Genomic DNA, 12,407 nt, shown 5'->3' with positions numbered 1-12,407 from the left:
AGGAGGAAGTAGAGAGTAGGTACAAAGGAGGAAGTAGAGAGTAGGTACAAAGGAGGAAGTAGAGAGTAAGTACAAAGGAGGAAGTAGAGAGTAGGTACAAAGGAGGAAGTAGAGAGTAAGTACAAAGGAGGAAGTACAGAGTAGGTACAAAGGAGGAAGTAGAGAGTAGGTATAAAGGAGGAAGTAGAGAGTAGGTATAAAGGAGGAAGTAGAGAGTAGGTACAAAGGAGGAAGTAAAGAGTAGGTACAAAGGAGGAAGTAGAGAGTAAGTACAAAGGAGGAAGTAGAGAGTAGGTACAAAGGAGGAAGTAGAGAGTAGGTATAAAGGAGGAAGTAGAGAGTAGGTACAAAGGAGGAAGTAAAGAGTAGGTACAAAGGAGGAAGTAGAGAGTAAGTACAAAGGAGGAAGTAGAGAGTAGGTACAAAGGAGGAAGTAGAGAGTACAGTAGGTACAAAGGAGGAAGTAGAGAGTAAGTACAAAGGAGGACGTAGAGAGTAGGTACAAAGGAGGAAGTAGAGAGTAGGTACAAAGGAGGAAGTAGAGAGTATGGTACCAAGCATGAGGCATGGCAGGGACAGAGGAGGGTTTTTAAAGGGTTGTTGCGTTTTAGAGCATTTGGGCTGTGCAAGAGGCATATTTTGGATTAATAAAAAAAACAGGATGCCAAACGTGTATACACACATTTATGCATACACAGTTGGTTACTTACCGAGACAGTGGAGCTGGGTGTGTTCGTTCCATAGCCCGAGGAAGGCAGGGAGGCCAGCGACCAACGTCTGCCATCCGTCCTGATGGACAGAGAGAAGGGAAGAACGAGACATGTCAAACCTTTCTTCTTGTCTTTTTTCTTTGAAAGAGATGCGATCGGTTTGAATACAACACCATTCCATAGACAAAATATGTTAATGGGTGAGGAAGATGCCCCCGAACGTTGAACTGCAGTACACCAACACACACACATACTGTAGCAGACAACGGTCACCAAGAAGCCATTCACTTGCAAGAGGGAGAATGCACAACATTAGGAGTTAATAATGACATGGATTCAGGTAGGGTGCGCAGGCAAAGTCACCTGAGAGCCAGCTCATGACACCAATGCCTATGAGTGTCCACGATGATGGTGTCCTGCGGCGAAAATAGCTCATCTACAAGTTCACAATGAATGTGTTGAGAGCTTGTAGACTGGCTATTCTCGGCGCACCACACCGACATACAGTATAAATCAGAGTTAAACCTCAGTGAGTGAAGCTAGCTTGAGGCTTCCATTTCCTACTAGCAACCAGATCATTTTTGCTACGCTGGATAAGGAACAAATAAACGTATACCAGTATGGTTGTGACCTCGCAAGGTTAAGGGGGTGTTAAAAAAAAAAAGAACATCTTTTGATACACCTGGATATAAAGTTTTATATCCAGCGGCTTATAGACAAGCATCATTTTAGACAGACAACAGCTAAATCCATGATGTTAATTTAACTCTGAGTGTTTAAAAATGCACCCGTAAGGACGGTGGGTAAATGTTTTCCAACACTCAGAGTTGCAGTAACACTGTGGATTTCACTGTGTTGTGGACAGATGGGTAAAACACAGCTCTCGGCAGGAACACATGAACAGGCTATTGACTGTTGTAAACGCTGCGGAGAAATAACAACTGTAATTTGACATCGCCTCATTGTTGCCTGGCTCTGATGGCCTAATTAGAAGTTGTTCTTGAGTCCTGCACAGTAGGTGACACAGCTTGTCCTTAATAAATACAGCTGGTGCTGCGTGTTCAGGCCCTCTGTAGTAATTGGAGGCATGCAGAGAGAATATGGGAGTTGGGACAGGAAAATCCTCAGTGTTAATTTATCCATTTGTAACTCCAAGAGTGAACAAAAGTAACCTGACGGGTCCATTTGGTTACTTTTGTACACACTCAAGAGTTTAAGCCTCAGTTACACTTGGTTGTGCATGGGTGTTGCACAGCTAAAACTGGCAGATCTACAAGCTTAAGACGCATCATGCTGCGATGCATTGTGAGCTTGTAGATCTGCTATTTTTGGTGCGTGACACCAGTGCACAGTTAAGTATAAAAAAAAGCTTCAGGGGTCCATTTTCGTTTCTACATGGACAGTCTCAGTCTGTGTGCACTGACCCATGCATGGAAGAGGTCAGCTGGTGGTGGCAAAGAGAAAAGGAAGGAGAGAGGTGAGGAAGGTGCAGAGGTCAAAAGTGAAAGGTTACCTGTCAGCCCTGTGCCCGTGACTGTGTGGGAGAGAAGACAGTTTTTAGCCGGGGCTAAATGTGTGACCGCCAGTCACTGCACGTATACACTGATACGCACGCACACACACACCCACACCCACACACATGCCTCCTCTGTGGTGTTTATAAAAAGCATAAAGTCCAATACTTGTTGTTATATATTTCTGCAAAATAAAACGATTTCATTTCTATCCCCTTTAAATTTCAATTTCTATTTTCAATACAGTACCTTTATTCTATTTCATATATTGTGCTGTCTGTGTTCATGAGTAACCACTTTGCACACGCAAACCTATTCGCCCAATTAGAGAGGGATTCTGAAGCACAACCTCAACCTCAACGGTTGCAGTATCAGACTCCACCACATGGTGTCACTATTGTAACAGCATCTAAGCTGCCACAACTCTGCAAGCTGTGGTATTGAGGTCAAAAGAGAAACCTATCATCACAGAATTAGAACGGATGCTACAGGATTTACTTTCATTTTTTTCTCCTTCTTTTTTGGCCGGTACTCTTACAACAGCTGCTGTACAATGTTTGATAATAGCCTTATGGAAATAGACATTGGTGCTGTGCATAATATTTAGACAGATCGGGACGTGTTACTAAGGAAATGTCATGCTTTCTCCAAACATTGGAAGGATTGTTATGCAGAGCATTCACTCTTAGTTTCATCCGCTGTACATGTGTTTGAAACCATTTTCAAATGTTTTACATAAGTAAAAGCAATACTGCAATGTAGAAACACAAGTAAAAGTCTGGTAATCAAAATGTACTCGAGTAAAAGTATTGGTATCAATTTTTGTAGAGTACCAAAAGTAAAAGTATTATGCAGAATGTCCCATTTCACAAGTTTTCAAATGTATAAAATGTATAAAATCTTTTGAAAACAGCAGATCTACAAGCTCACAATGCGTCGTATCGTGACGAATTGTACTTTCTTTTTATTTTTTACACCTCACACAGTTCCCTGGGTGCAGCAGCAGCAGCTGTTAGCAGAGTAGACGCCATGTGGAGAAGCTTCTATCAAACTTTTTAAGAGAGTCTTTTATCTCGCTGCTTTGGTCCTCAATCATAAATAGGGAGGAGCACGTACACCCACAATCTGTCACACTCATGGGTGCTAATGCATAGACACACACAGCCAGGGAGAGGATACGCACGGTCGCACACACATATGCACGTACGTACACAAAATGTCTCCGTCTGTCTGTCTCCATCCTTCTCTCTCTCTCTCCGTCTCTCAGAAATTACCATATCTCAGGAGAACCACAGACAGATAAGCGGATATTAATCCAGGTTTGAATGACAGTCTCAGATCATCTTGGTCTCATGGCCATAAGCAGCTCTGCTATAAAGGTACAGAGGCCATGCAGACATTTAAGTCTCCTGCCATTTTAAAAAGATACTGTCTCTAAAGGGTAAGCTATGGCTCACCATCACTCAGGATGAATGTCATCCATTAATGCTCAGCATTTTCACTTCCAGACGCCGACTTGGTTCACTTTTTTCCCCTATAGGAGACCCTTAACCATTAAGTAACCAAACAGTTCACTTGCTTTAACTTAAATGCGTCAATACTGACCTTTCTGGACTCAAGAGGATATAAGGATGATTGGTATCAATCTGGTCTCCAGTGTTTCATATCTAAACCATCTCTGACTAATGATGGGAAATATACTCTCTCGATAGGTCTGCGATACTTGATACCAGAGGTAATGGACTTGCTGTTTATGTCAATTTGTATTAATTGTGTTAATTGATTCATGCACAAGGTTTTTATTATTATTATTATTATCATCTTTAGGTCATATTAATTTCAATGCTCTGACTTTGATTTGACCCAAAAAACGATTAAAAGCTATACTTAAAAATATATTTGAGTAACTTGCAAACAATATAATAACAGCATCTCTCACTGATGCTTTGGGCCGTGTGAAATTTCAGTCTTCACCTTTAATTATCACTTTGATGATTTCGCATACCGTGGCTGACATGGCTTAATCGGCAATTTCACACTTTCAGTATGGAAAAAAAGACTTGTGAGAGTGCAAGAATGTCGGTGTAGGGCACTGAAATCACAAAACCAAATTGTGTTTGATAAAGTAAACACAGTTGTTTGTAAATGTGTGTGTGTGCGTCTGTGTGTGTGTGTTGTGACTGACAGGATGTGTGTCTCACCTGCGGGCAGGTATAAAGGAGAAGTGTGCTGCCGTGTTTGGAGAGAAGTTGCGAGGGCTGTCCAATGGACTGGTCCCTGAGAGAGAGAGACAGACAGACAGAGGAGAGAAAGAAGACGGAGATTGATTAATTATGACACAAAAGAAGAGAGGATCACTTGTTTCTTTTTATCTTATGCATGTATTAAAGTGCAATGACACTTTGGTAGAGGTTCCGTTGTGTAGTTACCATGTTGTGATGTAACTCCAAATATTGGAGAGACGTCCTGCTCCATTGCGTCGTTAATTAGAAATTGATCATCCAAAATAGTTTCCTCATTGATTTACAATGCACAGTGGAACACAAAAGATTCAGTCAATATAACATCACAAAACCCAGTATGGCATTTGTTTAATTTGTTTGTCTTTTTAAACTGTTGATTTAGCCATTTCTATTAGGAAGAGCTGTACTGTGTTTTGTGATGTAATATATTGGCAGAATCGGCTTTGTCTGCATTCGTTTGTGTTCTAAAAGAGTGACTTTGAGACTGGTTTCACTGTGCAATGTTAGTCAGTCAATGAGGAGACTACGCTTTGAATATTCATTTCTAACCAGGAGCAACAGAGCAAGATGTCTCACCAATATTTGGAGTTGCATGCACTTTAAGTTGGTTTTTACCTTGGCAAAAGTAGCATGTAAACTATAACAGTCAAGTCAAATATAGCACATTTCATACTAAGTAAACTCAATGTGCTTCAAAACTGAGAATAGATATAGCCTTCAACAAAGTACAGTATTCCCTCACACACATACACACACAATCTAGCGTTGAAAAAGGCTATATTCTATGTTGTGAACTCTAAAAAAAGTGAAATAGTCCCGTACAAGTGCATTATCCCCAAACCTTTCTCCTATATGCTGCTGAAGACTCCTGTTGTGCAATATTTTTGTCTCATCATGAACTGTCTGTGATTTTATTACATTTATTAGTGGTGATTTTAGTATTGTAGCATTTTCGTATTCTTTTAACTAGGAGTAGTTCTAGATCATAGTAAGCCAGTGGAACCAAATTTTGTTCATTTCGTTCATTTATGCATTTCATGTATGAGTTGAATGACAATAAAGGTTATCTATCTATCTATCTATCTATCTATCTGCTGCAATGTCAAGTCAATAAGTGCTACTGGAATCAATAAAAACAGCATGGTGAGGTACTGTAGACTGTGGCCCAGATCAATATACAGCTGAACCAGATGCAGGCCTCTTGTGGTGGGACTTGAGGCATGAATAACCTAATAAAATCCTAAGCCATCCTAATAAGATTTAAAATGCATAAAATATTAAATTCAGAGCTAAATCGGACTAAATGGCCACAGAGTCCACACATTCACATGTTTTAAACCCATTAAGACCTGAAAATGACACAGATGCTTTCCCGGTTTTAATGGGTTAAGTGTCACCTCAGGTAGAATCGAACCCCCGTCAAAACTTTTCTACTGACGTACACTGAGCTCATAAACAGCCAAGCTTATTAGCATAAGAAAAAAATGTCACATTGGTGCATGTGTGTGTCTATCTGTGTGTGTGTGTCTATTGAGATTCGGGAGACAAGTTCCTTCATCCCAGCTCCCTCTCAGTGACAATAAAAACCATCCATCAAACCCCTGCACTCACTTCCAATCTTCATTCTTCTTTTAAAAGACTTGAGCAAAAAGAATGATGGCTATTAAGTGAAGACAGAGAAAGAAGAACAGACCCTAGTGCAGAGGTCTTCAACAGGGGGTCCGCGACCCCTAGGGGGTCCGTGGAGGTACTGCAGGGGGTCCGCGAAATTGTTGTTAGATTAGATTAAAAAATAATTATAATAAAACATGTTTAATATATTTATTTATTTTTCAAAAATGTCCATTTGTCTTTAAATGTTTATGTTTAAAATAAATCATGATTCTGTCCATTTTGAATAGCTTACTTTTTGTGCATTATTGTGCAATTGACAGATTGTTGATAGTATTGACATTGGTTCTCAGATAATAAGGTATGTTTATAAATGGCAGTGGTACGGACACCCTACTCACTGTACCTTGTACATGTTTAAAATAAAAGCATGAATATATTAATCTGTATTATTTTAATAGCTTAGTATTGAATGCACAATAACATGGTCTGTTTATACATATGAAACACAATTTTATACATAATTATACAATATAGTTGTAGCCCCCCACCCTACGAGGTAGGGCAGTGTTATTCAACTGGTGGCCCGTGGGCCAAATCCGGCCCCAGCGGAGCTTTCTTGTGGTCCCTGGAACATATTCCATGTTCCAATGTAAAATTAAATGCAAAAATGTTTTACTAGATGGTTGGTTGTACAGGATGAACATTTTGAATTTTGGTTGTCATGGAAGCGTCTCGTATGAATGAAAGTTTTTTTCATTCGTTTTGAGCACCTGGGTAATAAGAGCACAAGCTCATATGATGTGTTTGAAGTGGATGAAGATGGAGAAGATGGAAGATGGACAAAGTCCACACAAAACTAACACATACACGGCACGCTAGTGGGTGCATAAGGAGAATAATGTCTTTGGTGTAATTAACAACATCCACTCGTGATGGATGAACTGCACTCAAAGCCCCTGTTGTGCTCCTTTATGTTGATTAGTTTTGTGTGGATTTTGTCCATCTTCTCCATCTTCATCCACTTCAAACACATCATAAGAGCTTGTGCTCTTATCACCTGGGTGCTCAAAACTAATGAAAAAAACTTTCATTAATACGAGCTGCTTCTATGCCAAGGACAAATATCTACTTCCTATTTTCTTAATATCAAAATCTTAGCCTGTGCACCAAGAACTGACACAGAAATGTTCCTATCAAACATCAAAATGCATGAATGCAGTATGAAGCAGGCCCTAATACTGTAAGTTACCATAATGGACATAATGTGTCCATTATTTTGTCCTATCGGACCTATAGCTCACAACAAACGGTTTTGTTGTCATGGTCTTTGTGGCCCCTGACTTCAAGTCATTTTACAATTGTGGCCCGTGTGTTTACGAGTGAGTGAGTGAGTGAGTGAGTGAGTGAGTGAGTGAGTGAGTGAGTGAGTGAGTGAGTGAGTGAGTGAGTGAGTGAGTGAGTGAGTGAGTGAGTGAGTGAGTGAGAGAGAGAGAGAGAGAGAGAGAGAGAGAGAGAGAGAGAGAGAGACAGAGTCTTTGATGGAGAACACTCGTTGGGTGAATGAGTAGAACGATCGGACACTGAGAAAGATGAGCAGAGCTGGGACTCCGTTTACCTCTCTAATTGGACAACAGGGGAGAGTGAGAAACAACGACACAGACAGAATGGGACCAGACTTCTAATGTCCATTTGAAGATGAAAAAGGGAGACAGCGACATGTGAGATGAGAAAGATATTGGGAGAGGAGATAGCACTTTAGAAAGTGGCGAGGATAAGAGGAGGGGGCCGGGGGGCAGCCAAGCAGGGAACAAGAACAAGAACAGAAGTTTACAGATGAATAATACTTGATTTATAATCCATTGTATGACGTGTTGTGTGCCACAAATAGCAAAGCTCAGAACGCAAATAGCAGAACAAAAAACAAGTCATGCAACAAATTATTATGAATCGGGCATCAATGAGATGATTGGTACAAAACAGAAATTAAGGGCAAGAGTTCATCCACTGCTCTAAGTAATCTACAATACACATAACCATATCCCGTTATGTATGTGGGTACAGGCTGCAAAATAGATTTTGAGATTCTAATTTCACATTGTAAATACATCCAAAAGCCCCAACGCATGACAGTATTTCTATGTAAATAACCAATCTGTGGCCTTGTTTGAATAATTTCCTCTAGGTGCTAACATCGTTATTGTCGTCTGGGGACGCTTAGGGGTGGGAAAAATAGATGGCCCTATTTCAGATTACCATATGGAATATTGAATAAGCAACACAGAGCGCGAACAAACACACAGCCTACATGGAATAAAGCATATTCAAGGGCAGTCGGTGTACAGTAGAATAACACATCGCCGTCGGGTGCAAGTCTGTCAACTCATAATTCAGGAGGAGAATGCAAATCAATTTCAAACACACACATGGATAGGCTGAGAGAGGGTTTGGGGGGGAGGGGGGGGGGGTGTGTTGAAGCATAGCATGGAGGGGTGGGAGTCAGGGGGTATAGATGGAGTAGTTGGACATTTCCACATTAATTATGCAGCTGACAGGCCTATAGCAAGGGCCGGGTATGTCTTATATTAATATGAGCCTTTGCGATCTGTTAGACTGGGAGAGACTGGGACCTCATTCGCGGTAGCTGAACTGGAACTAAAGGTCTGAAACTGTGTGTGTGTGTGTGTGTGTGTGTGTGTGTGTGTGTGTGTGTGTGTGTGTGTGTGTGTGTGTGTGTGTGTGTGTGTGTGTGTGTGTGTGTGTGTGTGTGTGTGTGTGTGTGTGTGTGTGTGTGTGTGAGCATGTGTGAGCGAGCGTGTGCGTGCGTGTCATCAGTCACGAGAAGCTATCCACATACGTGTGTGTGTGTGCTCGTGCAAGAGAGCACATAAATGTTGTAGGCATGTGCAAGACTTAGACTTTGTGTGTGTGTGTGTGTGTGTGTGTGTGTGTGTGTGTGTGTGTGTGTGTGTGTGTGAGTGTGTGTGTGTGTGTGAGGGCATCTATCAGGCAAAGCTCTGTTTAAATGGCCTCAGAGGGGCTATTACAAGGAACTGGGGGAATAAGCACACAATATACTGTGTTACACTCCATGGCTTCATGGTGTGTGTGTGCGCGTGAGTGCGCGACTGCGTGTGCATGCGAACATTTGTAAAAAAAACGTAGCGAAAAAAGTAACAAAAATCCCATCCCACGTCAAGCAGAGAAATCGAAGTGAACAAACTGTGTGTGTGTGTGTGTGTGTGTGTGTGTGTGTGTGTGTGTGTGTGTGTGTGAGAGAGAGAGAGAGAGAGAGAGCGAGAGAGAGAGAGAGAGAGAGTGTGCGACTGTGTGCATGCGTTGTGTATTTACATGTCTGTGTGTCAAGGAAGGCTAAAGTGCTATTTGGAAATGCATCGCCATGGTAATGCAACTCTGCAAACCCGGGTGTGTGACATGAGCTAAATGTTAGTGAGGCTCGGGAGATTTCTAGTATGTTTGTTCTAGCTGGCAGGCTGTACGCAAGCATAGCCTATATATGCTATAACTTACTACCGGAAGCACACTGCTTCTCATTTCCAAACTACCAAGACTAGAAAGAAGTGTTCTGTACTTGAATTTAATGAGAAGTGCATCGCGCTGCTTCAGCAACCCTTGTTGAAGTGCCTTCGAGCAGGGAGCTGTAGCACCTTATCTGTCCCTGAGGACTTCCCACAGCTTCCAACAGTAGAAGTTGTGGTACATCATAGTAAGCCTTGCCTAACCATGAGGCCCATAGGGCAGGAGCCTATCTCCTATTTCTGAAGCGTGAGGCAGCTTGATGTACTAGTACACCCCCTGGACATGACGGTAATATGTCGCAGGGACTTACCCCCTATCCAACCCTTGATGCTGAGTGCTAAGCAGGGAGGCACTGGGTCCCATTTGTCAGAGTCTTTGGTATAACTCAACCCCGACCTCCAGTCTCGGGGCGGACACTCTAACCACAAGGCCACTGAGCTGGTGGTTCATCATAGGCCTGAGCGATATGACATCAAACCAAGATCACCATTCATTCACGCTTTCGCCTACATTACGATTAATTATCATTATTTATTTTCTAAAAATAGTGAAAATATCACGTCTACAAGCTGGACCGGAGCTGATATTTAAACTAGAGGCTTGTTAGGGTGAAACCAGACCACTGCTTTTCCACTTCAATTGAGCTACTATAGCAACGGTTTAGGTACAAAACAGAGCCAATACTGCTTTGAACAGCGCTGAATCCACAGACTGTATAAAACAACCAAGCTTTTAATGCTCAATGGAGAGCAGCTACAGACGAACAAACTTTCCTAAATGCTTGTTCCTGAGTGCCTTAAAAGGTTGGCTTCTCTTCCTAGCGTGAAATTGCACTCTGATCCCGTGTGAAGCCATACAGGTAAAGCATAGCTCCTGGCTGCGTCAAGGCTAATAAGACTCCCCAGTGAGGGGATCAAATCCCTGTTGAGATTCACTGGAGCGACGACTGCGGCTTCCCCTCATGGAAGTGTGTTTTTTATGACAGTATTCACGCTTACAGACTCAACAACACAGCCGAATGAAATGAAAATGAGAGCGACGCGTGTGTTAGGCTTTCAGCCTAATAGAGGAATCTGCTACATTTCTCTCACGTTATGGGACTTGTACTGGAGCGACCACAGCAAATTCTCACTGTTAATTTACCCATTTGTATTCCAGAGAGTGTACAAAAGGAACCAAATGGAGGGTCCATTCGGTTCCATTTATACACTCTCAGAATGAGTTTAACGCTGAGGATTTCACTGTGTAATTTCCGCACCAACAGTGACCTACTTCTGCAATGATAACACACCAGCACAATGACACGCTTGTAAATCTCCACTCTCTCTCTCTCTCTGTAACTACAGGGACAATCTGATCAGAAAAACTGGAAGGATAAAACTACAGTACTTCCATAGTAGAGAGCAAGATGGCCTCCAAAAATAAACAACACAAACAACACACAATCCCTGCCTCACTTCTCTACAGGGGTAGAGTTATTACTGCCACAAAGACTCAACAGTGGTCGCTTTCAAGAGACCAGAGCGTTTTTCCTGCCAATCACCACGCTGACCTTTAACGAACGACAACCACCACAGAGGAGGAGAGAGAAGAGAGGGGAGAGAGAGAGTGAGACACAAAAAAAGAGAAAAATAGGTTCAAAGAAGGAAAATGAGATGGGGAAGGGGAGAGAGAACGCAAAGCAGAAAAGAAGGGCAAAGAGACATAAGACAGACGAGATAGAGGGAACGAGACAGACTCCTGACAGACTTCCAACGTTTCAATCAAAGCTCTTTATTTGCCATTTATTAGGCCTATTTCTTAACTCTTTCAGTGCCAAGAGTATTTTCATAAAGTACTCCCAAACTGCCAGGAATTTGCGTTTTTTTAAATTTTTAAATTTTGTAATTTTTCATTCAAATAAATGATCTGATTGGGGTTTTAAACCCATAATACAGTTCTACCAGTAGAGAGCAACAAATCGACACATTGATGATCTCGCTGGCTCACTCGCCCCCTCCCAAACAGGCTCACGTCATATCCGGTCAGAACCGGATGTTGACATTTTCGATAATCGTTGATCAGGCTAAATTACGATGCGATACACGACTACGATGACTGATCGTCACCCAGACCAAAGAGAGTAGACGTGGACCTCTCCGTTCGCTTTTTATACCGTGTGAAAAACCGTGACTTTCCCTATTCTGGCCGAAAATCACCGGAGAAAAACAACGTGACCCGGAAATGAAATTTTTTTTTTACATCCGGCTCCGGGTATGTCTGATGTAGTCAGGAAGCGAAAGTGATCATGAAAAATATACAGAATAGCGCGACCACAGTCAAAAGTAAAAACTCGGGATTTCTCGTGCTGGCACTGAGGGTACTCGGGAAAAACTCGGGATATGTCGGGGCGTGGCATTGAGAGAGTTAAAATGTCAAGGTTATAAAAAAATAATAATAATCAAGTCCTGAGATAGACGCCATAATGACAATCCCTGGAAGACAGAGAGTGCGAGACAGAGATAATAAATGAGAGGAATCTCAAGGACTGGAGGAATAGAATAACCACTTGAAACCTGACACACACCCTATTCTGGCCTGGGGGGATCATTCGCCAGAAGCTCACAACGCGTCGCAATGGGTCCGGAACTGGAGGAACCGGACCCAACATTGAGTTTATCAAGTTTATTGAGTTTATTAGGAGGAACATTGAGGAACCGGAATCGGTTCCATCACATTTGGAACCGTTTCTGGAACCGTTTTATCACACTGTCAGAGCTGGTCTGTGGACTTAACGTCTGCTATACAAT

At 42.0% G+C, this 12,407-nt stretch overlaps 1 protein-coding gene across 13 annotated transcripts in view; it reads right to left on the bottom strand.

Annotated features, from left to right (window-relative positions):
- The window catches only part of mast2 (microtubule associated serine/threonine kinase 2), a 216,824-nt gene that overhangs the window by 43,369 nt on the left and 161,048 nt on the right, over positions 1–12,407 (bottom strand). For 8 of the 13 annotated variants that reach the window (XM_080430974.1, XM_080430979.1, XM_080430981.1 and 5 more), the window contains 3 exons: positions 4,426–4,501; positions 2,224–2,244; positions 711–789 (listed from right to left, as the gene is read on the bottom strand). In XM_080430974.1, the coding sequence (XP_080287100.1) occupies positions 711–789; positions 2,224–2,244; positions 4,426–4,501 (176 nt within the window). The remainder of the gene's footprint in view (positions 1–710; positions 790–2,223; positions 2,245–4,425; positions 4,502–12,407) is intronic. The other 5 variants (XM_080430983.1, XM_080430978.1, XM_080430976.1 and 2 more) reach the window with 1 other exon arrangement.

This window comes from Gymnoscopelus braueri (assembly GCF_963280865.1).
Source record: "Gymnoscopelus braueri genome assembly, chromosome: 6".
Lineage (NCBI taxonomy): Eukaryota > Metazoa > Chordata > Actinopteri > Myctophiformes > Myctophidae > Gymnoscopelus > Gymnoscopelus braueri.
The sequence above is the reverse complement of the archived record's forward strand: the minus strand, read 5'-3'. Positions and strand labels throughout refer to the sequence as shown.